The 22,249-nt window shown below is 29.0% G+C and overlaps 12 protein-coding genes across 12 annotated transcripts; 6 read left to right on the top strand and 6 right to left on the bottom strand.

The window, feature by feature from the left end:
* Positions 1-25: 25 nt before the first annotated feature.
* On the bottom strand, positions 26-646 carry BN7_1679 (uncharacterized protein; the record flags this gene model as incomplete). Its single annotated transcript, XM_011277723.1, has 1 exon — positions 26-646. One exon carries the CDS (start codon positions 644-646, stop codon positions 26-28), a length of 621 nt encoding a protein of 206 aa, XP_011276025.1.
* A 344-nt stretch (positions 647-990) lies between these two features.
* On the bottom strand, positions 991-1,377 carry BN7_1678 (uncharacterized protein; the record flags this gene model as incomplete). The annotated part of the gene is made up of 1 exon (XM_011277722.1): positions 991-1,377. One exon carries the CDS (start codon positions 1,375-1,377, stop codon positions 991-993), a length of 387 nt encoding a protein of 128 aa, XP_011276024.1.
* An 815-nt stretch (positions 1,378-2,192) lies between these two features.
* Positions 2,193-3,347, top strand: SFK1 (Sfk1p; the record flags this gene model as incomplete). The annotated part of the gene is made up of 1 exon (XM_011277721.1): positions 2,193-3,347. The coding sequence occupies one exon, from the start codon at positions 2,193-2,195 to the stop codon at positions 3,345-3,347; it is 1,155 nt and encodes a 384-aa protein (XP_011276023.1).
* Positions 3,348-3,492: 145 nt separating this feature from the next.
* On the bottom strand, positions 3,493-5,667 carry BN7_1676 (uncharacterized protein; the record flags this gene model as incomplete). The annotated part of the gene is made up of 1 exon (XM_011277720.1): positions 3,493-5,667. The coding sequence occupies one exon, from the start codon at positions 5,665-5,667 to the stop codon at positions 3,493-3,495; it is 2,175 nt and encodes a 724-aa protein (XP_011276022.1).
* A 553-nt stretch (positions 5,668-6,220) lies between these two features.
* Positions 6,221-7,456, bottom strand: BN7_1675 (uncharacterized protein; the record flags this gene model as incomplete). Its single annotated transcript, XM_011277719.1, has 1 exon — positions 6,221-7,456. One exon carries the CDS (start codon positions 7,454-7,456, stop codon positions 6,221-6,223), a length of 1,236 nt encoding a protein of 411 aa, XP_011276021.1.
* Positions 7,457-8,062: 606 nt separating this feature from the next.
* On the top strand, positions 8,063-9,478 carry BN7_1674 (MFS transporter; the record flags this gene model as incomplete). Its single annotated transcript, XM_011277718.1, has 1 exon — positions 8,063-9,478. The coding sequence occupies one exon, from the start codon at positions 8,063-8,065 to the stop codon at positions 9,476-9,478; it is 1,416 nt and encodes a 471-aa protein (XP_011276020.1).
* Positions 9,479-9,870: 392 nt separating this feature from the next.
* BOL2 (Bol2p) lies at positions 9,871-10,131 on the bottom strand (the record flags this gene model as incomplete). Its single annotated transcript, XM_011277717.1, has 1 exon — positions 9,871-10,131. One exon carries the CDS (start codon positions 10,129-10,131, stop codon positions 9,871-9,873), a length of 261 nt encoding a protein of 86 aa, XP_011276019.1.
* Positions 10,132-10,553: 422 nt separating this feature from the next.
* On the bottom strand, positions 10,554-11,990 carry MDM34 (ERMES complex subunit MDM34; the record flags this gene model as incomplete). Its single annotated transcript, XM_011277716.1, has 1 exon — positions 10,554-11,990. One exon carries the CDS (start codon positions 11,988-11,990, stop codon positions 10,554-10,556), a length of 1,437 nt encoding a protein of 478 aa, XP_011276018.1.
* An 838-nt stretch (positions 11,991-12,828) lies between these two features.
* On the top strand, positions 12,829-14,022 carry BN7_1671 (uncharacterized protein; the record flags this gene model as incomplete). Its single annotated transcript, XM_011277715.1, has 1 exon — positions 12,829-14,022. One exon carries the CDS (start codon positions 12,829-12,831, stop codon positions 14,020-14,022), a length of 1,194 nt encoding a protein of 397 aa, XP_011276017.1.
* Positions 14,023-14,852: 830 nt separating this feature from the next.
* Positions 14,853-16,190, top strand: BN7_1670 (uncharacterized protein; the record flags this gene model as incomplete). The annotated part of the gene is made up of 1 exon (XM_011277714.1): positions 14,853-16,190. The coding sequence occupies one exon, from the start codon at positions 14,853-14,855 to the stop codon at positions 16,188-16,190; it is 1,338 nt and encodes a 445-aa protein (XP_011276016.1).
* A 527-nt stretch (positions 16,191-16,717) lies between these two features.
* BN7_1669 (Histone-lysine N-methyltransferase) lies at positions 16,718-18,151 on the top strand (the record flags this gene model as incomplete). The annotated part of the gene is made up of 1 exon (XM_011277713.1): positions 16,718-18,151. One exon carries the CDS (start codon positions 16,718-16,720, stop codon positions 18,149-18,151), a length of 1,434 nt encoding a protein of 477 aa, XP_011276015.1.
* Positions 18,152-21,392: 3,241 nt separating this feature from the next.
* Positions 21,393-22,211, top strand: NIF3 (uncharacterized protein; the record flags this gene model as incomplete). Its single annotated transcript, XM_011277712.1, has 1 exon — positions 21,393-22,211. One exon carries the CDS (start codon positions 21,393-21,395, stop codon positions 22,209-22,211), a length of 819 nt encoding a protein of 272 aa, XP_011276014.1.
* Positions 22,212-22,249: the final 38 nt, after the last annotated feature.

Genomic DNA, 22,249 nt, shown 5'->3' with positions numbered 1-22,249 from the left:
TAATTCAAATTCAGAAGTATTTTTATCACCATTTTTTTTGATAATGTAGCATGATTGTTTTATTTTGATCAGAAACGAAACAAATATTAGTATCACATTGAATCATTTGTGAAATAGATTCATTAAGAATTTTTTCACTTTGAGAAGACATCATTGCTTGGTTATCAATTGTTTCAATTAAATTTTCGGCATTGAAAAATTTAACCTCAATTGGGTATTTTTTTAATAAATTTAATGAATTCTTAACATAAATAGCCAAAGTTGGAGTAATAATTTGACCTTTTAAATGTATGAAATTATGTTTCTGAGATTTGAATTCTTCAGGTGTTCTATATCTGAATGTTCTAATGGGGAAATAACCAAACATATCAATTCCATAGGCAAATCCACACAAACTTCTAAAAGGCGATAACATTGATTCACCAAATGAGGCAAAAAAAAATATTTCTTCTCTAATAGCGTCACTTCTATTATATTGTTTTTGATCATATTTATCAACTTGATCTTGAGTTTTATTTTGATCATCATGAATATCATCAAAGTCACTTTCTTCATCAATGAAATCATCACGTTTTTTTTTCATCCATCTTACCACTTTTTGGCTTAATTCTATCACGGTGACGATATGAACTTTGAAATATTCCATACACATCATATATAATTATACTTTTCAAATGATATCCAAATTCAAAATCACTCAATTCATTACGTTTTTCTTTCAATTTATCAAGTAATTCATTCTCACACTTAATAAATTTTTCTCTTAAAATATCATCATCAAATTTTGAGCAAAAATTTGGTTTTGGTTTCATATTTTTGAAGCAACCAATCAAATTAGTGGCATTAGTATCAACGTATTGTAAATTATCAATATCTGGTTTAATAAATTCTTCTTTTCTAACAATGAAAACAAGTTTAACAAAATGTATAATATCAATTTTAGAATCCTTACGGTATATTCCTGGTTCAATACAAAGTCTTAAGATATATCTAATGAAGCCATAGAATTTTTTTTTTGATATTCTCAATTGTTTCAGGCTCAAATCCCCTGTAAAAATTTCTAATATCTATATCAATTGAGGATTTTATCATTTCTGACTCAACATTTTGTTTTAATTTTTCCTTATTATCTGATACGAAGTTAAACATGGAAAATTTTTCATCTAATTTTTGTGAAGTACCATGGGATCCTTGATCATTTTGCTTATCAGTAGGTTCTGGAACTTTTCTTCTTTTAACTTTATCATCATCATCATTATCATCATCTTTATGACCCATCTCCTTCTTCTTATTTTCAGTAGAGTCCAGATAATTTGATCTATTTGACCTAAAGTTATCCAATCTTTTCTCTCTAGCAGATTTCTTTTTACGACCCATGATTAGCTTTGATTTGTAGATAAAGACAAAGTAGACAAAATATGCAAAAGTATACAAAGCATTTAAAATTGAATATGTCAAATTTGATGAGTATAATTGTTTTCGATTACAAGGAAGTTACATAATCACATTGGTATATAAATATTATCTATTCAATTAATATTTATTCTTATGAAACCAGTTATACACAATATTATAAATTCACACATTAATGAGCTTAAATTGATTTATTTGTTTTATTTCAGTCATTGAATGGAAAACGTTGGAACTAAATTGTGAGTACGTCGTCAATTAATTATTCATGATAATTGCTATGAATGTGAAATCAGCAATCAATTAGGTCAAGTACTACTAGACAACTAACTGGACATACATTCTATAGTAAACCATACCCGTAGAACTCAATAAACACCATTACAACAACCCAATATTACTCTATAATTCAATATATCACTGGTCTTTCATAACTTTTAACATGTACTTATACTATTTATGTCTCATCTTTTTAAATACCCGTAAATTCTTTTTGTAATTTAACCGAAGTTTTTTTTTTTTTTTACGTCACAATTTAAAATTTTGAAACGGCTCGGAAATTTTTGGCTATGCATTGAAATTTAAATTGAAATATTTATAAGTAAACAAAATTGTTTTCAATTCTTTTTAATGTTTTATATTTATATTTAAGGAAAGAATTAGATTCAAGGTTATTCTTTGATATCAAATCTATTAAAATCTATATTCAATACCCTATATCCATCAAATACCCAGTTTAAATATCAGATCTCGGTTACCAGTTATAGTCACAAGACATCATTATGAATCCAATAAAATCATTCTTTCATTTGAAAAATTATTGGTTTTTAGTTCCATTTATTGGTCAGATTCCATGGTTAGGTATGCTTATAGCAATGTTAAGTGCATGGAATTTACAAGGTCGTCCACTTTATTGGTTTGCAAAACCTGATCAAATTCCTCCATATATTTCTTATATTGGTGCTACAAACTTAAGACCATTATTTATAAGTTGTGCCGGTGCCCAAGGTTTATTTTATGAAGCTACCTTGGTAATTGAATTTTTCTTAAGAAGATCTGGGAAATTACAATATTGGTTCAAGAAAGATGAAAGAAATTTATTATTTAGTGCAATTATCTTAGGGGCAATTGGTGAATTAGGTATATTATTTGTTGCAATTTTTTCAATTAAAAAATATGACACAGTGCATCATGCAATGTTGGGAGTTTTTTTAGCTTTTATTTGTCTTTCAGGTATTTGTTTAATTACAGAAAATTGTTTAATGGGTCTTCATTATCAAAAAATTCATGTTTCTCATAAATATTGGAATAAATTTACCATATCATTTTATTTAAAATTAACTTATATTGTTTTAGCTATAGTTTTCGCTATATGTTTTGGTGGGTTCCAAAATAATACAATTTCATCAATTTTTGAATGGACACTTGCATTTTGGTATATTACAATTTTTTGGATTTTAACATGGGATTTATTCCCAGCTGCTAAACATCATCATAAAAATGCTCAATATATTAAAAATTGGGAAAATTATGATTATTATTATTATAATCAAAATCCAGAAATTCATCCATATGAAAAATATGCAGGCCCTGGTTTAATTATCCCAGAATCACATCATGAAACTGGTCCTTATTCAACTCAAAATTATTCAAATTCAAATGAAGGTGCTAATACATTAGTTCAATCTCCAGGCGAAGATCATTTAAATACAAATCGTGAATTTACAGATGAAGAATTAAGATCATATCCACAAAAAAATCAAAATGATTCTTATCCAATACCAAATGGTCAACAAATTCCAATTTATAATCAAGTTAATGATAATGATAATATTGATCCTTATACTCAACAAAAAGAATTAAATAATAATAAAGAAGTACAAAGTGCTTATGAAAATGGTACAAAAGATGATAAAAAAAATTGTATTATAGTATAATTATAAGCCCATATATACCATTTTAGATTTTGATTTATAGCTTTATAATATTGTTTTGCATACGTGATAATGAACATTTATATAAATAAACTATATTGTAGTATAACACTAACCTCATATTATCAAATATCTATAAATTTCCAACTCAAGAATTTAAAAATCTTTCATCTGAATCATTTGAAGATAATTCATCATCTTGTTTAAAGGGGGTTTTTAGTTTATTTCCCTTATAAACAACAGGAATTATTGGTTTTTGAGAAATTGATTTATTATAACTAGTAGTATGTAATCTATTGTCATTCACCTGCTTTTGTTTATTAAAATTCAAATTATTAATATCATTAGCTTTAATTGATGTACCTAAAATTTCATTTGAATTGTAATTATCATCAAATTTTGATTCATCTAAATAAGATGAAGGTAAATTTTTATTCCAATAACCAATATCTTTTTGAAATTTTCTTTGAGATTTACTCAATTCAACTTTATAACCATTTTGTAAAAAATTACAATCATTGTTTAAATTTTGATCATTTTGATATAATTTCTCATCTAAATTAAAATCTTTACCAAACTTGTCACCATCAAAATATAATTTATTTGCATTAACACCATTTAATTGTTTATTAACTTGTTCAATAATTTGATCATCAGTAGGATTAACAGAATAATTATTAACAGTTTGAGGTACTATTTCAAGATTAAATTTATCATTTTTTGTAATTCCAAGTTTTTCTTTTAAATTATTATAATTATTCATTGGATTAAATGCTGATAAATAAAACGGATTGATATTACCATGTTTCAAAGCACAAATTTTATTTACTTCATAATCCAATTTAACTTGTTCATAATGTTTCATAAATTTATTCTTTTCTTCTTGACTTAAATGGATGTTTGGAATTTTTGCATCTTCATATCCATCATCATCATGTACATCATACTTACCATACTTTTCAACCACAATTTTGTCATTAATTCCAACCACTTCTTGCTTCTTCTTTTTTCTTTCAATATAATAATCTTCATAATCTTCTTCATCACTTTCTGATTCATCTGCATACAACCCTTGACATTGCTTTATATTTTTAGGTCTTACAAATATAAATTTATAAAATTTAGTATTCAATTGATGATAAATTGGAGTCTTCTGTGAATTTGAGTTGGTAACATCAACTTCTTTCTCATCAGTATTAACTAAAAATTGGTTTGTAAAAACTTGTTCGTATTGTTGTTGAGTAGTTGTATTATTATGAAAATTAACAATTGAGTAGCCAGGTAATGATAAATTGGGAGAGTCACCACCAATTGTCCCTGGGTGAGGTATCTCATTATCGTTTGCAGGGAATGGGCTATTATTCAAGGTGGGGATATTAGGAACAGTATTGATTAAATAACCAGAAGGATTTGAGGATGTATATGTAATATTCAGATTATTGTTGAATGAATTGTGGTAATTATTTGAGCCATAGGTATGTATAGCATTGTTATTAGCTGGTTGGAAATAATTTGAATTATCAATTTGTCCTGGGAAAGGTAATATATTAGAGTTTGGAATAAATGGAACATTATTTATCAAATTTTGATGATAAATTGGAGTTGATCCATTAGCAGCATTATTATTCAAAGGTGGTTCAACTTCATAATTAAATTTCCCTTCTAATTTTGGATCTTGAGTTATTGTATTATATTTATATGTTGGGGATGAAGAAAAATCAATTGGTGACATATCATTGTGATTATGTAGACTTGGAGATTCTGCTAATAATTCTTCTAGCATAGGAAAAGGTGAATGAACAGGACTTATAGATTGTGGAGTTGATATCTCATTAAATGATAATATGGGATTCTCTTCATCCAATCTGTTTTTAGCAGCACCCTGATTATAGTTATGTGTATTATTGAGAAAACAATATGGAATTTCTTTACATTGAATTGGTGTACCCTTTTCAACACATTCATTCAAGTCATAAAGGTTGCAATCTCCTGGAACCTTTAAAAAAGCAGCATTAACATCATCAATATATACATCAGTTGGCTTTTCTTTGCAGCAATCAAGACCACAATGGTATTCAAAATCATTTGTAATTGCACAAACTTTATTACGATCTGAAACCAAATCAGCAGAACTTAAAATAATCCTAATATAATCACCATTTTTGGGTCTTCTATTTCCAACTAAAACCTCTAAACAACCTTTTGATCCCATACCCAAAACACATGAGTCCAAGAGTCCCTGACCTAAATGATTACAATTTCCTGTGATATGGCTTTGAATGCAACATTGACAAGCTATTTTCAAATATGTCCCATAAATCATGATGTTTACAAAAATAATACCTTCAAAATAATGAGCGGTTCAATCAAATATATTAGCGATATGAAGCAATGTATATAGCACAAACTGGCAACTTCAAACAATATCTTGTATCAATGGATCACTAAATAAGATCATATTGACTAAGGTTCATCAACCAAATCTTCCATCACCTAAATATTTTTGTTGATATCATCTTTGTGTAATTGGTGAAGAATGTCACCACAGAAACATATAAAATTTCCCCATTGAAAACTCAAGGTAGCCGCTGTGATCATGCCCCGGGTTATTCAATCTATAAAGCATAATACCAAAAGCCCTGGACAGCGTTAGAAAACCATTTCTTTGATCTGCTTTTGATTGTGGAACTGCTAACATCATGTCCTTTATGTTGATTTTGTTTATATTTCCAAAAGTTCGCGCATATATAAACAAAACTGATACTACGAACTACGAACTCAAACAAACAAAACAATTTATTCCATATTATAAAACTATATACAGATCGTATTTACTTGTAATCTATCTGAGAAGTTATGAAATCTATTCGTTCTGCTCAGAAATCAGGATAATTGGATGGATCTTCGAAAACAAATTCCCATTGTCTAGTATTTCTTATATGGTTCTGGTTCTGGTTACCAATACGCGTATCGTTTTGATGTTGATTTGAAGGTTGATGAGGCCTTGCATTTGTTGACATTGAACTACCCTGTTCATTGTCATTTGCTAAAGGATTGTTGTGAACAGGACTGTCTGAAGTATTCACATCAACGAAGCGTTGATTATTGTGATTTAAGACATCAGAATTCTGATTGGTGTTATCATTGATGATGGAATGATCGTTATTATTACGACGAATGTTATTTTGAATCAAATTTTCATAGGAATTTAACAAACATGTGATAAGGTGAATATTATTGAACAAGTTGTAATGATGATTGTTGTTAATGAGATTTTGATTATAAATAAATTGTAAATTATTGTAAATTCGATTAATATCTTGATCGATATTTTGATCTGTACCTTGATCTGTACCTTGATTATTATTATCTTGTTGATCAGTGTTACCATTTAAAAAAGAGTCTAATCGAGCAGCCGCTTCAGAACTATGAATCTGATAATTGAATTTGGCATCGAAAATTGGAATGATTGGATTGGTATTAAGTAATTCAGATAGAATCATATTGTTATTGAGTTGGACATTCTGAGCTAATTGTGATGATGTATTGTTTGTTGATTGTGCATTTATATTACCAGCTTGATTTGGATAATCTGATTTATCAGGATAAAGTTTAGCAATAGAATGGAAGTTCACATCCTTATCCAAGAAATCAGTTGGTAAATCTTTGTAACTAACAGGTGTACCAATCTTCTTTGCATCTTCAATTGAAGTAAAATCACAATATTGTGGAACTCTTAAAAAACTAGAAGTTTCTTCATTAATGTATAATTCTTTTGATTTTTTCTTACAACAACATTCATATCTAGAGTTTTGACTATTTGGACACCATTCATTAAGTTTGGGGACCAATTTAGCTTCAATCAAGATGAATTTATCATTATTGGGATTTAATGTTACAATGTCATCATCTTTTGTGTTTCCAACACCATCAATTCGATCTGGGACTCTTGATTTCCTTCTTCCTTTCTTGGAAATGACTTCTAAACAACCTCTGTGTCCATTATATCCTGGATCGTCTGATTCAATGATTGATTTATGGTTACACGTTTTGGTCCTATGACCTATAATACAAACCTGACAGGAAACTTTGATGTGTTTTCCATATACCATGTTTGATATAGTTCTTCGTTTTTATTCTTTGTTATTTGTTGTATACTCTATAGCTTTAATCTCTATGACTTGTATCTCTAATGTAACTGAAGCTTTTAACAGAGTATAAGTTTGATAAAAAAGAGGTATCCTTATCCAGCTTTTATTTATATATTCCTAGACAGAAACATCGACATGAATCCTAATTTGAACAGAAAACATATCACCAATCAAACATTTCTAGAAAGCACTCATTTTTAAGAGCATGATGAAGTGAATACCAATGAAAAAGGACTCATGAAACCAGGAATTTTGGTCAGTACCCATTAAATACAATAAACGAGATATAGCGACACAGGCCATTGGACACCTAGCAAGGGTTCTGGATGCTTAGAATGTCATTGTAGAAGTAGAAAAGGTGTTGATATTTATTAATTGATTCTTTATACTGATTATGTAACCATAGTATAATATCGGTCAAACTTTCGGTTTATAGACCAGATCGACTTTTTCACATATATAAAGAGCTTTTGTACCCACGTAATCACATCACAGGAACCATCAATGGTTATTAAATGGGTCAGTTAACAAGGAGAGACCAATAGAGGTATCAGTGACACTATTTAAATGCCAAAAAGTCAAGAATTCGAACTGGAAGACTTCCTTATCGGTGATGAAGCTACAAATTCAATCCCAACTAGTCAAGATCAAGATCAGCAAGGAGATGATCATCAAACCACAGTTAAAACAGTCAACTATCAAGGTCAACAAATAAAGATTCTTCCGAAGGACTGGAGACATTCCAATTTATTGAAATTCCAAATTCTGATTTGTTTTTGTTGTATGGTTATAGTTGGTATAAATGATCAAACAGTAGGGACTTTGATCCCAACACTAACTCATCATTATAATACTGAACAAACTACAATATCAACTGTTTTTGCATTACAATTCCTAGGGTATGCTACAAGTGCTTTGAGTAATGAACATTTACATGTTAAATTTGGTAGAAGAGGTGTTATGATTTTAAGTAATGCATTTTTATTGATCACATATTTAGTAAATTCATTTAAACCACCAATTTTCATTTATATTGGAATTTATTATTTTGCTGGACTTGGTGTTGGATTATTAGACTCTTGTATGACTGTTTGGCTAAGTTCACTTGTTGATCATAATGAAATTATGGGTTTATTACATGGGTTTTATGGTATTGGTTCAGTTTTTGCACCACCTTATATAAGTCATTTATTGAAATGGTTTAATAGTGATTTTAAATATCATTATATTACATTATCTGTTGTATCTTCATTAGGTGTGATTGCCTGTTCAATATTGTTTAAAAATGAATCAAAATTGAAATATGAATATGATCATAAAATTGCTGGAAATCATGATGATGATGTTGAACAAGATCATGGTTCAAATTTGAAAAAAGTATTAAAAATGCCAACTGTTTTAATATTTTCAGCTTATTTATTTCTTTATATTGGTGCAGAAGTTTCAATTGGTTCATGGTTATTAAGTTATCTTATGAAAATTAAAAATTTGGATCAAATTCAATCATCATATATTGTATCATGGTTTTGGATTGGATTAACAATTGGTAGAATTTTATTAGGATTTGTTACAAAATATTTTAAAAATGAATATAGAGCAAATTTATACTATGCATCATTATCATTAATTTGTTATTTAATTTATTCATTATTTACATTATCAATTTCATCAGAATATAAACATTTTACCATATGGACAAATATATTGGTTATCATATGTGGTATTTTCATTGGTCCTTTGTTTCCAACAGGCTCTATTACATTAATGAAGATTTTACCATCAAATTTACATGTTAGTTCAGTGGGGATAATGACAAGTCTTGGTGGATCAGGTGCTGCAATTTTACCATTCTTTGTGGGTATATTAACTCATGCAACATCATTAGAAATTTTACCAATTTTAATTAGTTTAATGATTATTGGTTATGTTATGATTTGGTGGTTTATACCAAAAGTTTGTCATATGCATAATTATGATTTTTAATAAATATTCTGATATATATAGCTATACAAAATAGAACCTTCATGTGGATTTGATGTACACAAAAGATTGGAATCAGACCACTGATATCACATGAATTCCTGTAGTATACAAAATATTTCTTGTAGCAGAAAACAAATAATTATGACGTTTTTATTATAATATAAATTAAAAATTAAATTGATGAATGATACCTGGATAACTTAAATAATGAGAATCATTTTGAATACCTCAATTCTATATCAATTCTATTACACAACAAGCTCCAGAGTTTTTTTGAGAGTATACCCTGTATATGAACCCAATAACTGGTACCTTTTACATATAGTACATATAATTATTAATCATCATCAACACCAATTTGTACCAAAATTTATACCAAAGTTCATTTCATATCATAGATTAAAATTAACTCTTTGAGTTTCAAATTCTTCAGGTGTAAATGTCTTTTGAGTAAATGCATGAATACTTGAAATAATTTCACTTAATTCTTTATTAACAATTCTTGATCTCATTAATTTATTTTTACCTTTAAATTTTTCTGATACTATAATAACTGCAAATGCTTGACCACAACCACCACTCATATCTTCAACATAAACTTCTGTTGGTTCTAATCTTTGTTGGATCACTTGTTTTAATAGGTCTGAATCCATTTTGAATTATATTCTTTTCCTTTTAAAGGTCTATATCACTTGATTGATTACTATTTGAAAGAAACTAATCTTTGATCATTTCGATAAATCAATACGTAATACTTTCGCGAAGAATATAATAAATCGTTGACTTCCCAAAACGGTAATAAGAAAACTTATATTCACTACAAATCATAAATTATCTTTTCAGCTTCTATTGATTTATAAATATATATATATATACATGATTTCATAGTATAGTCTTATTAGATAGCAACGTAGAATAAATCAGCACGCGCAAAAGGAATGTGAATAAATGGGTCATAAATTATATCTTGGAATATTCATTAGCAAATTGGTCATAAAATTGTTAAAATTCTTTAAAAAGGAAAGAATAAAGTCATCAAAAACAGTGGTTGTTCATAAAGTAAAATATCAATTATTCAATAATGATATGGAGGTGGTGGTGCATCTAAAAAACCATAATTATTCATACCAATACCAACATTTAATAAATAAGATTGTGATTTTCTTGGTGAATGAGATCTTGGATATGATGATGGGAATGAATTTGAATCTGTTTGAGTATTGACTGGTGTTAATGGTGGTCTTTTCAATATTGGATTTGTTAGATTTATAGCTGATGGAATTTCAATATATTGGAAACCATGAGTTGGATCTTTTTCATATAAATTCTCCATAGGTGTTGATGGAATTTCCTTTACTGATGATTCATCTTTTGTTATTTCATGTTGAGATTGTGAATTTTCTTCAACTAATGTATCTTCAGTGTTCATTGAAACAGAATTTGTAGCTGTGGTTGATGATGATTTCTTACTCTTTTTATTCATCTTTATACTTCTTCTTTTCAATTTATTATTATTTTTTTCATTTGAATAATATTTTGATTGAATTTTAGAAATTGTAGTTAATGTTGAGTTAATTTGATAATCATCATTATTTGTTGATTTATTAATTAATAATTCAATTGGTATATTTTTAGTATTTATAGCAAAATTATCACCAAATGAAGATTTAGATTTTTGTTCAAATTTAAACAACATTGGACGTTCAATAACATCTTGTAATGGGGGTATAGATAATCTAAAACTTTGTCTTGAAGTATTTAAAGTTGATAATTTTAACATATTTGTTGGTGATAATTCAGGTTCTGATGGATTAATTTCAAAAATTGAAATTCTTTCATTTTTCAATTGATCATTATTTTGTTCATTAATTTTGGAATGTAATTGACTAATTATATTATTTGTAGTCCATTTTTGTGAAACTTTATGTAAAACACTTGGTAAAATATCTCTAAATAAATCACGAATTTGATTTTCAATTTGTTTTTGTAAAAATCTTTCAATAACTGGTACATTATCAAAAGTTGAACTAACTTTAATATTCTCTAATGGATCATTTTTGAAAACTAAAGTTAAACCTTTTGATTTTGAAAAAACAACAACAATAATACCACTTAATTTTATATTTGATAATGTAACATTTAGTGGTAATGAAAAAGGTTGTGAAGCTAATTTAAAATTTGGTAAAGCAAATGAACTTGCTTGAGAAATTTCTTGAGAATTTCTTTCATAAATATTTAATAAATTTGCTTGAATATTTGTATTTAATGTAATATTTGCATCACCATCATATTTTAATTTAAAAATACCTCTAAATCTATCATTTGCTAAATCTCCAATTTCTAAAATTTCAAAACTTGGTGATTGTTTACCAAATGTCAATTCTTTAATTTTAATTTCTGATGAAAGGATATGAGGACGTTTACCTGAATTTAAAGCATCATAAAGTAATTCTTTTGACCAGGCAAGAAACGATCCTTCTTCAAAGGAATCCCAGCTTATATTACACGACATGACGACATGAGATTATATGACTTGTTGTGTTGTTGTTGTTGTTGATATTGGATCTTTCTTTTCTGGGGAATGTAATATAAAATGGCGTTATCTTTCTCTTCTCTTGTGACTAACGGCAAACCAAAAAAAAAGCAGCAACTGAAAAACAGTGGATTGTTTAAAACCTTTAAAGTTGTATGGGAATTGTATGAGAGTTTATGTGATCTGGAATGACTCAGTAGCACAATATTTCAATGAGTTTGATCTTATCTTTTTTAGTGATTTTTTGGTTGAATTTGATTTAAATTCCATATTGGAAAAGTATTTAAATGTTCGTTTTTGTCGCTTTTTTTTTGTTTTTTTTGGTTGTTTTCCTTTTGTTCCCAAAACGGTAATCGGTGTTGTTGACTTCCCGATATGGAAATAATACGGTATATGGAATGGTATAATATGATAAAGTGTTGAATAATAGAATTTAAAGATGGTTTATTAGTTATTTATACAGTTTTATATTGATTTTGATGGTTTTATTGTGATGTTTGGAGTGGGTTTTGGATATTTAAACCATGACTATTTGTTTCATGCATGGACTGGTATGCATGTATATTACTTGCAGAGATCTTGACACAAAACCAAAATTTCACAAAAATGTTTTACTACAAACAAAAAACAAATGAAAGGGCTAACTTACTATATGAGCATGTGAGATACATGCTATTACACCAACTGCAATCAAAAGCTGCATTTGCAACTTGATCATCTTGCTATACTAAAAATCATTTGCTTCCAATTAGTTACATTAGTTATAACGGTTATTTTTTCAACTCAACAGAACAACAGCTACAATCAATCATCCATTATGATCATTTTGAACAATTTCTTATATTCTTGTGAACCATGTCTTGCCAATAAATGTGGACAAACTTGTGAACATCCTTATGTGAAAGGTTTATTATCTGTGGAGAAAACTTCAGTGAGAATTACCAAAACAAGAGGTCTTCAAGGTATTGAAGGTGTTGGTAATGTTGATGGTCAATATCGTCTTATTATCGAAAAAATTCCCAATATTAGAAAAATATATACATTTGATAAGAATGGAGATCAAGAGATTTTATTTCATAAAGGTTCAAATGTTGATATCACAGCTAAAATTGGTAAATATGCTTATGATTTAGATCCATTCACTACTAGGGTTAAAATTTGTTCAAATAAAGAATATCTTGATGGTAATTCTGTTATACCATATGGACAAGCAAATTGTGTTTCTAATAATCTCAAAAGTTCTGTGGAATCTAAAGCTTTTGGTCAATTATACACTGACCCATCAAGAGTAAACAATGACAAATTTCCTTCAACAAGTGAACTTGAAAATTATTCATATTTTAATTCTAAAGGAGTATCTGATGAACCAATCATAATGAGACCTTTATCAAGAAGAGCAAAAATTCGTATTAAAGCTCTTGGAAATAGTTTAAGATATAATCAAAATGATAATCAAAATGATTGGATTGATAATTTAGATAATACAATTAATCATCTTCTTCAAAAACAATTTGAAGACGAAGAGAGAAAACAAAAACAAGTTGAGAATGAAGAGGAGGAGGAACAATTAAGAATTGAAATGTCATATGCCTCAAGTGCCCAAGGTCAATCTTTGAAGGAAAGATCAGTTATTGAATTGGAAGAAGATGAAGATGATGGTGATGGTCTTTATAAAGTTGAAAATAAAATAAAAAGTGGTAATGAGTCTGGAGATCTGGACTCAGAAGAGTTAAAGAATAAAATTGTTCAGAATCTTAAGGATATAAACAGTTCATCTAATAATCCACATCATTTGAATTCTCCAAGTTATAAAGTTGTTGGGTCTCCTATAAGATATACTGAAGAATCAATGAACTTATCAGGCATTGCATCTGTTGCTAATCTAAAACGTTCCTCCAGGGCTCCTTCAGTACCAGCACCTTCTTTTTCAAATGGTGATCATAATAATAATAAAGTTGAAGATTTAGAATTGTACTTACAGGAATTGAGCGTTTCCATGCAGAAACATTAATATTAAATCAAGCTGGTTAAACCAAAATCAGATCTGTCGAAAATGTATTTAGTTGTTTTGATCTATGAGTTTTTTGTTTTGATTGATCCAATCTAGTTCGAGTGATTGTAGACTGTTATAGGTGAAGATAACTTTGACTACATTATAACACTGCTACAGCTGAGTAATCGTAATAACTGTAGTAATAACACATAATCTAAACAGATTTTGGCTTATTTAATACTGAAAATTTTGAAAATCATGAAGCAAAAATATACTTAGATGTTGAGAGTTTTGGAAAAGAATTTCAGTTCTGAGATACACTAGAAAGATTTGATACGTCTAGACGGTGTATAGACAACTTTTAAGAGAGATTAAAACCATCATCTTCTTTATCAAATGGTGATCATAATATTTGAAGATTTCGAATCGTACTACAAACGCGAAACTAATTTGATAATTTTGAGATTAACCAACTACATGAAATGGTGAGTAAAATAGTCTGAATTGATTGATTTTGGATTCAAAAGATGGATATTTCACAGCGGTTATGAATTGTATTACTTCTTTGAAGGCTTTGATGGACTGAGGTGCTCTTTGCTGGTAGTTTCAACAGCTTGTTTTGTGCTTCTGCTGTTTCCATGGTGTTGTTTTTTACCAATTACACAAAGATGAAATCAACATATATGATTATTACTGAGAAATGGATGTATCAACAATGACAATTACTGAATAGGATCAAGAATCATCAATTCTGATTTTCAAACATTTGCTTAGAGTTGCTAGGAATTAGCTATTCGATCAATAGGATTTCCATTGTCAAAATCTCATAGTTCAATCAAATCCACATAATGATTTATGGTAAAAATTTCAAAGTATGTTGTAATAAGTGTTTCAATGATGGTAAAATAGAAAGTTGCAATGATTTTGATATCTTGGTCCCAACAAGTATTGAGTACAATGGCTCAAAAGGCTGTTTAGAACTTATACCAGTAAACTGGGAAGCTGGTCCAAATGATAGAGTTAACAACAAGAAAGTTCTAAATGATACCTATAAATACAAGTTTTATATTGTTTCAGCTGAATTACATCCTAAGCATAATGAATGGTGTCTCCAAAGTGATACTTTCAAATATAATTGTGATTCTCCTTGTTGTGAAACAAAACCAACTGATTTGTATCTTGATGATTCAAGTGTTATTTTCATGAAACTTCCTTACTTATATTTTCCTGAAAGAGTTTCAGATGTTGTTGAACTAGGTAGACAAATTATACCTAATGATTTACCAATAGAATATTTCAACAAGAAGTTTGATTATTATCCACTGCAACTTAAAGAATGTTATAATGATCATGATAAAGACAAAACATCTGTATCTCCAAGGTTTGAATCTGAAGATAAACTTGGTCCACAAATCCCAAATGCATTTGTTAAAAACAGTCAATACCAAACTGGTGATCATGTTAACGACCAAGAGAGTTCACTTGACGATACTGGAGATTATCAAAACATCCGTGATCTTGATCTAGAAAATATTAAGAAGACATTTAATAGTTTGAATGATGATTGGAAATTGCCTAACCCAAATGTTGATGAATACTACTATACAAACTGTGAAGGTGAAAGTAAAGATGAAGGATTACCAAGACGCTTCACAATAAATAAGAAAGAACTTGAACAAGAAATACTTGTCAATCGTTACAAACAACTCGTGAAGTATATGAAACATTTGAATAGTCAAGGTATTATAGAAGAAAATCAATTGCCATTACCTGAAAATCATGCAATGTATGAAATTCATGAAATAGAACAGAAATTTGAAGTTTCGAAAAAAGATCAATTTGATCTTCAAAGTAAACCATTATCTGATGATGATCACTACCAACAAATTAATATTTTACATAAGTATTTGCCTAAAACCATTTCAAACCATAATGGTGATTCAAATGATAGCACTAAACCTTCTAAGAAAAGAATGCGGCCAGATAGTGATTCAGATGCAGATTCTAGCTCTGATACAGGGGTGAATTCCAAAATGCCCAAGAATCCAAATAATTATTCAAATCTGAAGATTGATTTAGTTTCCACAATGCCATACGAGGGTAATGTTTCAGACTCAGATGACAATATGGTTGGATCAGACTCGGATGATGATGATGATCTCTTACAACAATTATCAAGCTTTTAAAATTGATCACATTATTTGTTTATTACGTGGAAATTTATTTATATTTTGTGTTGAACAAAAATTGTAGTACTCTAATATTCGAATGTGTCCCGTGACAATTATTGACGAACTTCACTACTTTCTAAACATTCGCCAGAACATTTCTTAGGTTGTCAATGGTCTATGAAAGGGTACATTATTTTGATGCTGGCTCATTCTGCTAATTGTTGGTTATTCAGTTGATTCTCATCTTGAACTCTCCACAAACCCCTGAATTTTTGAGCTCTTTTTCATCGGTATATACTTTGATCATGATGAAATCACTACAAAATTCAAATTACTCAATAAAATGAGGGCTTTTTGTTCAAAATGGCTATAGTATTTTCTGTCTAAGGATATGCGTATATAAGAAGCGTTGGGATCCTTCATTTGCATAAAACCTGAGATCGTTTAAATTCCCCAGTTACATTAGAGATACAAGTCATAGAGATTAAAGCTATAGTATACAACAAATAACAAAGAATAATCAACGAAGAACTATATCAAACATGGTTTATGGAAAACACATCAAGGTTTCCTGTCAGGTTTGTATTATAGGTCATGGGACCAAATCGTGTAACCATAAATCCATCATTGAATCAGACAATCCAGGATATAATGGACACAGAGGTTGTTTAGAAGTCATTTCCAAGAAAGGAAGAAGAAAATCAAGAATCCCAGATCGAATTGATGGTGTTGGAAACACAAATGATGATACTATAACATTAAATCCCAATAATGATAAATTTATCTTGATTGAAGCCGAATTGATTCCTAAACTTAATGAATGGTGTCCAAATAGTCAAAACTTTAGATATGAATGTGATTATCCGTGTTGTAAGAAAATATCAAAAGATTTATACATCAATGAGGAAACTTCTAGTTTTTTAAGAGTTCCACACTATTGTGACCTTACTTCAATTGAAGATGCAAAGAAGATTGGAACACCTGTTAGTTATAAAGATTTGCCAACTGAGTTTTTGAATAATGATGTAAACTTCCATTCTATTGCTAAACTTTATCCAGATAAATCAGATTATCCAATTCAAACGGTCAATCCATATGCTGAAACAGTTCTTAAACCAAATCCACAATCAACTAGCGACGAATCATTGAATGTTCAATCCAGCAATAATAGCAGTATATCTGCAACACTCAATACTAATCCAATCATTCCGTCTTATAGTGCAGAATTGAATTATCAAGTTCCTGATGTTTCTCTCATTGTCCCGTTGAATTCAAATTCAAATGGAAGCACTAATCAACAACATCATAATAATCAAATCATCAATCAAAATAATTATCAAACTCAATATCAACAAAATAATAATCATTATAATAGGCTTAATCAATTTAGTCATCAAAACAATAATCAAATCAATTATCAATATCAGTTGAATGATTATCAAAATAGAAACTATCAATATCAATATAATCTCCAAAATCAATATAATTATCAGAATAATAGTCACATCAACAATCACAACGTCAATAATACCCATTATTTTAACATCAATGGTAACACCAATCAGAACAATAATGCTATTAATCACAACACTCAACACTTTGTTAGTTTAAATGGTTTGAACAATCTTGCTTATCATAATCATTTAGCTGCAAATAACAGTCAAAGCTTGCCTTTGAGAAATCCAATGATATCTAACCCAAGACCTTATCAACCATCAATCCAATCTAATCCAATTATTCCAAACAATTGTAATAACTATGGAACCAGCTCCCAACAATTAAATTTTGTTTTTGAAGATCCATCCAAATATTCTGATGATGATTGTGAAGAAGATAGTGAAGATGATAGTGATACCATTGTGGTTGATCATGATAATTATGGAAATAAAGGTAATGGTTATGATTATGATGAAGCTGATTCTTTTTTATTAAAGTATGCACCAGCTTTACAAGAATTTAATAATAACTCTGAGTAAAATGATCAGTAAAATTGATATTCAACTTGAATAGTTTCAAATAGATTACATGTATAAAGATTTATAATAACTTTAATGATTTGTCTTATTTGACCTCTTCGTAGACGTTTGTTTATATACGCGCGAACTTCAAAGGAACTTCAAAGGAACCCGTGCGTACAGCTAAGCCAATAAAAATCAAAACAAGAAGCATCATATCTGACCATTTTCCTTTTAGCAGCTGAATTAACAAAGTGGTCTAACGCTAAAGGTTGATATTGAAAACGCAATATTAGTACTTAGATAACTTCTACTGGATCTAATATCTTGTTTGTTCTTGCCTCCTTTCCATCGGTTTCGTCTTTCATCAAGGACTTACAACTTATGGTATATTACTGATACTTACTACTGGTATGTTATGTCATCAAATGAAGGACAAGTTTTATCTTTGAAATGCCTACCTTGAGGTTCTTATATTGGGGCAAATTAATCATCTGTTATTTTAGGTTTAAATGTGGGATTTTAAATTGACATGGCATTAATTTGGTAATTAATTTCATTTTTGTGTCACAATGATATTGGATTAATCTTAATCAAAGTGATTACATGCATATCAAATCATTGCATGAGCAAATTACACAAAGATAGAAGCTCTAGTTATATCTAAAAATAGTTATTTTTAGGTCGGCTGCTTTTGTGACACAATAAATCTTTTTGTGTTTTATGACGTTTATTGGTTTTGTGTTTTACAAACTGAAAAAATATAAAGACATTAATATTTTCCCTTTTTTTCATTTCTACTTTCTTCTTTTTTATTTCTTGATCCAATCATTAGTCCTTTTTTATGCTCATTGGTGATTATCCAGGGGTTGAATCTCCGTTATGAGTTCCAGTCGTGATCCATAGCTCCAGAGATTACCTGTTTATATTAGTTTTAAAATGTTTCGAGGTGTTTTTCAAATCTTCAAGTCAGATGTGTATCATCCCCTTATATGAGTTGATTATGGTTATGTGATTTAGTTTCAACCTTGTCATTTAAGACATAGACCTTTTAGAAGTATTATATCTTACTTTGGGAAATTACTTCTTTTCATCCAGTCTTGGTTATTTCATTACAGGTTGTTAAAATATTAGATGATTGATGACGATGTCACATTGAGCAATATATAGGGTGTGCCGGCCTGGTTTTTGTAATTTGTGGTTCAGATTCATGATTCTTTTCTAGACATGACTTTGAAATCATATCATCATATGGTTCAAAACTCATCATAAACACTTATCATTTCCTTTTGGTGTTATTAGTATTTGGGGACCAGCTCAGCAGTTACTTTTAATTTACAATTAAACTCCATATACTTTTAACTTTCAAGTTTGGAGGACTTTGAAGCTTTGATTATACTTATGATTGTACAGGGTAGTACCTTCATTATCATATGTTTTCACCAATCAAGGTCCATTAGTTATAGCTATAGCCCTGGCTGTCGTTATTCATTATGTTGTTGCTGAAGGCCGATGATTGACAAGATTGATATATCTGGAACTTTTAGGATATTAACATTTGAGGCTGCAATATTTATGATGCACACATAGCTGTGATTGTCTTGATACATTAGTGGCATTTTTATGAGAGAAATATGTCCAAAAATAAATCACTTGGTGGAAGTTGGATTGACTAATTTAACTTATGAGATCGAAACTTTGGGAATTTATGCACTTTATGAAAACTTGAAAACTTAAGATCATTTAACTATAATACAATGTCAACTTAGTGAACCAATGCAAAAGTCACCATTAAAGATTAAACTTTCTTATTGCTCATTTTGTTATTGAAGCTAGCAAAAGGACTACAATGATGCTTTTAATCTTTGATATGATAATATGGGTAAAATATTTATTCAAGTTTGATTCTCTGGTCACAGTTAGACTAGACCAATTCAAATCTCAAAAAGACATTTTACAGAACAATCAAGAAATAAGCTTTACTAGACCCAAAGAGCTTCCAATTGTATGGAAATCTAATTTTGATAAATCTATATCATCTACCTCCCAATGAGCTAATACGGGAAGAAAAATACCTTTATCTTTATGAAATTTAAAGGTCTTTGTGAAATTACGCTCTATGACAAATTGGGGTGAGAGGTGAAACTATTGAATGATAATTAAGGCATTAAGACGTCATTCGCCATTCACCAATTTATCCAACATATTTAAAATCATCTAAGTTTATAAGGAACATGGACACAAAGTACAATCTAGAAAATAAGATAATTTCATTTCGGCTCATCTATAGTTTTGGTGGGCCAAAAATTAAACATCAGATGGGATAATTATGTGTGATCCCCCAAACCACGTCTATAACACAGAAATACCAGATTACCCAAAAATGAAAGGATATCTATAGAATTTATGGGAGCGGGATTTTTGGTTGAAAGATATTCACCGATCTCCCCCAACTTTTCATATTTGGTGATTCTAATAAATCAGAGGTCTGATAGTTCAACCATATACAAATAATCCAGAATCACCATATCCAAAGTTTTTGAAATTCAAAATTTGAGGTAAAATATAACCGTGATGAAAGTATACGTGTCTTGCATGAGATTTTTGGTTCATCGATTGAACAATTTCTATTTGTGAAGACACGAAAATATATCCAAGAGTTATATGTCATATGATCATCTAAATTCATAAGGAACATTTACAGATCAGTACAATCTAGAAAATAAAGGTGTTTTCATTTTGTACTGTACATATCAACTTTTGGATAGCGTTGAACTGTCCAATATTCATTCAAATTATGGTTGTCATTCCAATTCAGCTGATTAACTGCACATAAATCTATAAATATACGGCAAAAATCTCGACGTAGCAGTTGATCATGAATCCTAGCTTAAGTTCAATTTAAATTCAGGATATAGATCAGTGTTATTTTTAAATTGAAGCCCTAAGTCACGTGATATGATTTTAATTTCAATTTATCTTTTGTTTTATGTATGAAAAGTATAAACTGATGAATCTTTTTACAAAATGAAGATATCTTATCTTTAAATTCTATTTAACCGATATTTTTTGTTAACAATCATTGCAATCAATCGCTTATTTGATCTTTTTGATGGTTATTTGATCTTTTGTAATTGCTTATCTCGATTGAAAATTCGCCGTGAAAATTGAAAAAGTCCGTACATTATTAAAACATTGAAGAAGACAGTACCAAGATAATAATTTTATCAATTTAACCAGTCGTAACTTCCAATTATCAATTATGTCTGTCAAAAGAGCCATTACTGCACTCCAAAAATATTATCCTATTAGATACGCAGAAAATTCATGGGATAATACAGGTTTATTAATTGATTCATTAAATACTACAAGTTCAAAAATTTCGATATTATTAACTATTGATTTAACAAAATCAGTTGTTCAAGAAGCTCTTGATAAAAAAATTTCATTAATTATTGCATATCACCCTTTCATTTTCAAAGGTATTAAAAAAATTGAACCTTATTCAAATCCACAACATGATTCTTTAGTTAAATTGATTCAAAATGGTATTAGTGTTTATAGTCCACATACTGCTATAGATGCAGCAAATGGTGGTGTTAATGATTGGTTAATTGATGGTGTTACACAGGGGTTGATTAAAGAAAAATCAATTATAATTCCAAATGATGAAGATCCAACAACCATTGGAATGGGTAGATTTGTTAAATTATCCCAGGAATTAACTTTATCACAATTAATTAACAATACAAAATCATTATTAAACTTGAAATATATTCAATTATCAAGTTTAGGATCCAAACCAGAAGATAAAAAAATTTCCACGATTGCAGTTTGTGCAGGTTCAGGTTCAGGTGTTTTCAGTAAATTGAAAACCTCTGCAGATTTATATATAACTGGTGAATTAAGTCATCATGAATTATTGGCATTAAAAGAATCAGGATCAAATGTCTTGATTGTTAATCATAGTAATAGTGAACGTGGATATTTACAAATTGTTAAAGAGAATTTGGAGAAAGAATTACAAGAATTTGATATAATCATTAGTGAAACTGATATTGATCCATTACAAGTTGTATAATCACCTTAAACCCAGAGATCAGAGAAATAAAATATTTT

This window comes from Wickerhamomyces ciferrii, contig 00038, assembly GCF_000313485.1.
Source record: "Wickerhamomyces ciferrii WGS project CAIF00000000 data, strain NRRL Y-1031 F-60-10, contig 00038, whole genome shotgun sequence".
Taxonomy (NCBI): domain Eukaryota; kingdom Fungi; phylum Ascomycota; class Saccharomycetes; order Phaffomycetales; family Wickerhamomycetaceae; genus Hansenula; species Hansenula ciferrii.
The sequence above is the reverse complement of the archived record's forward strand: the minus strand, read 5'-3'. Positions and strand labels throughout refer to the sequence as shown.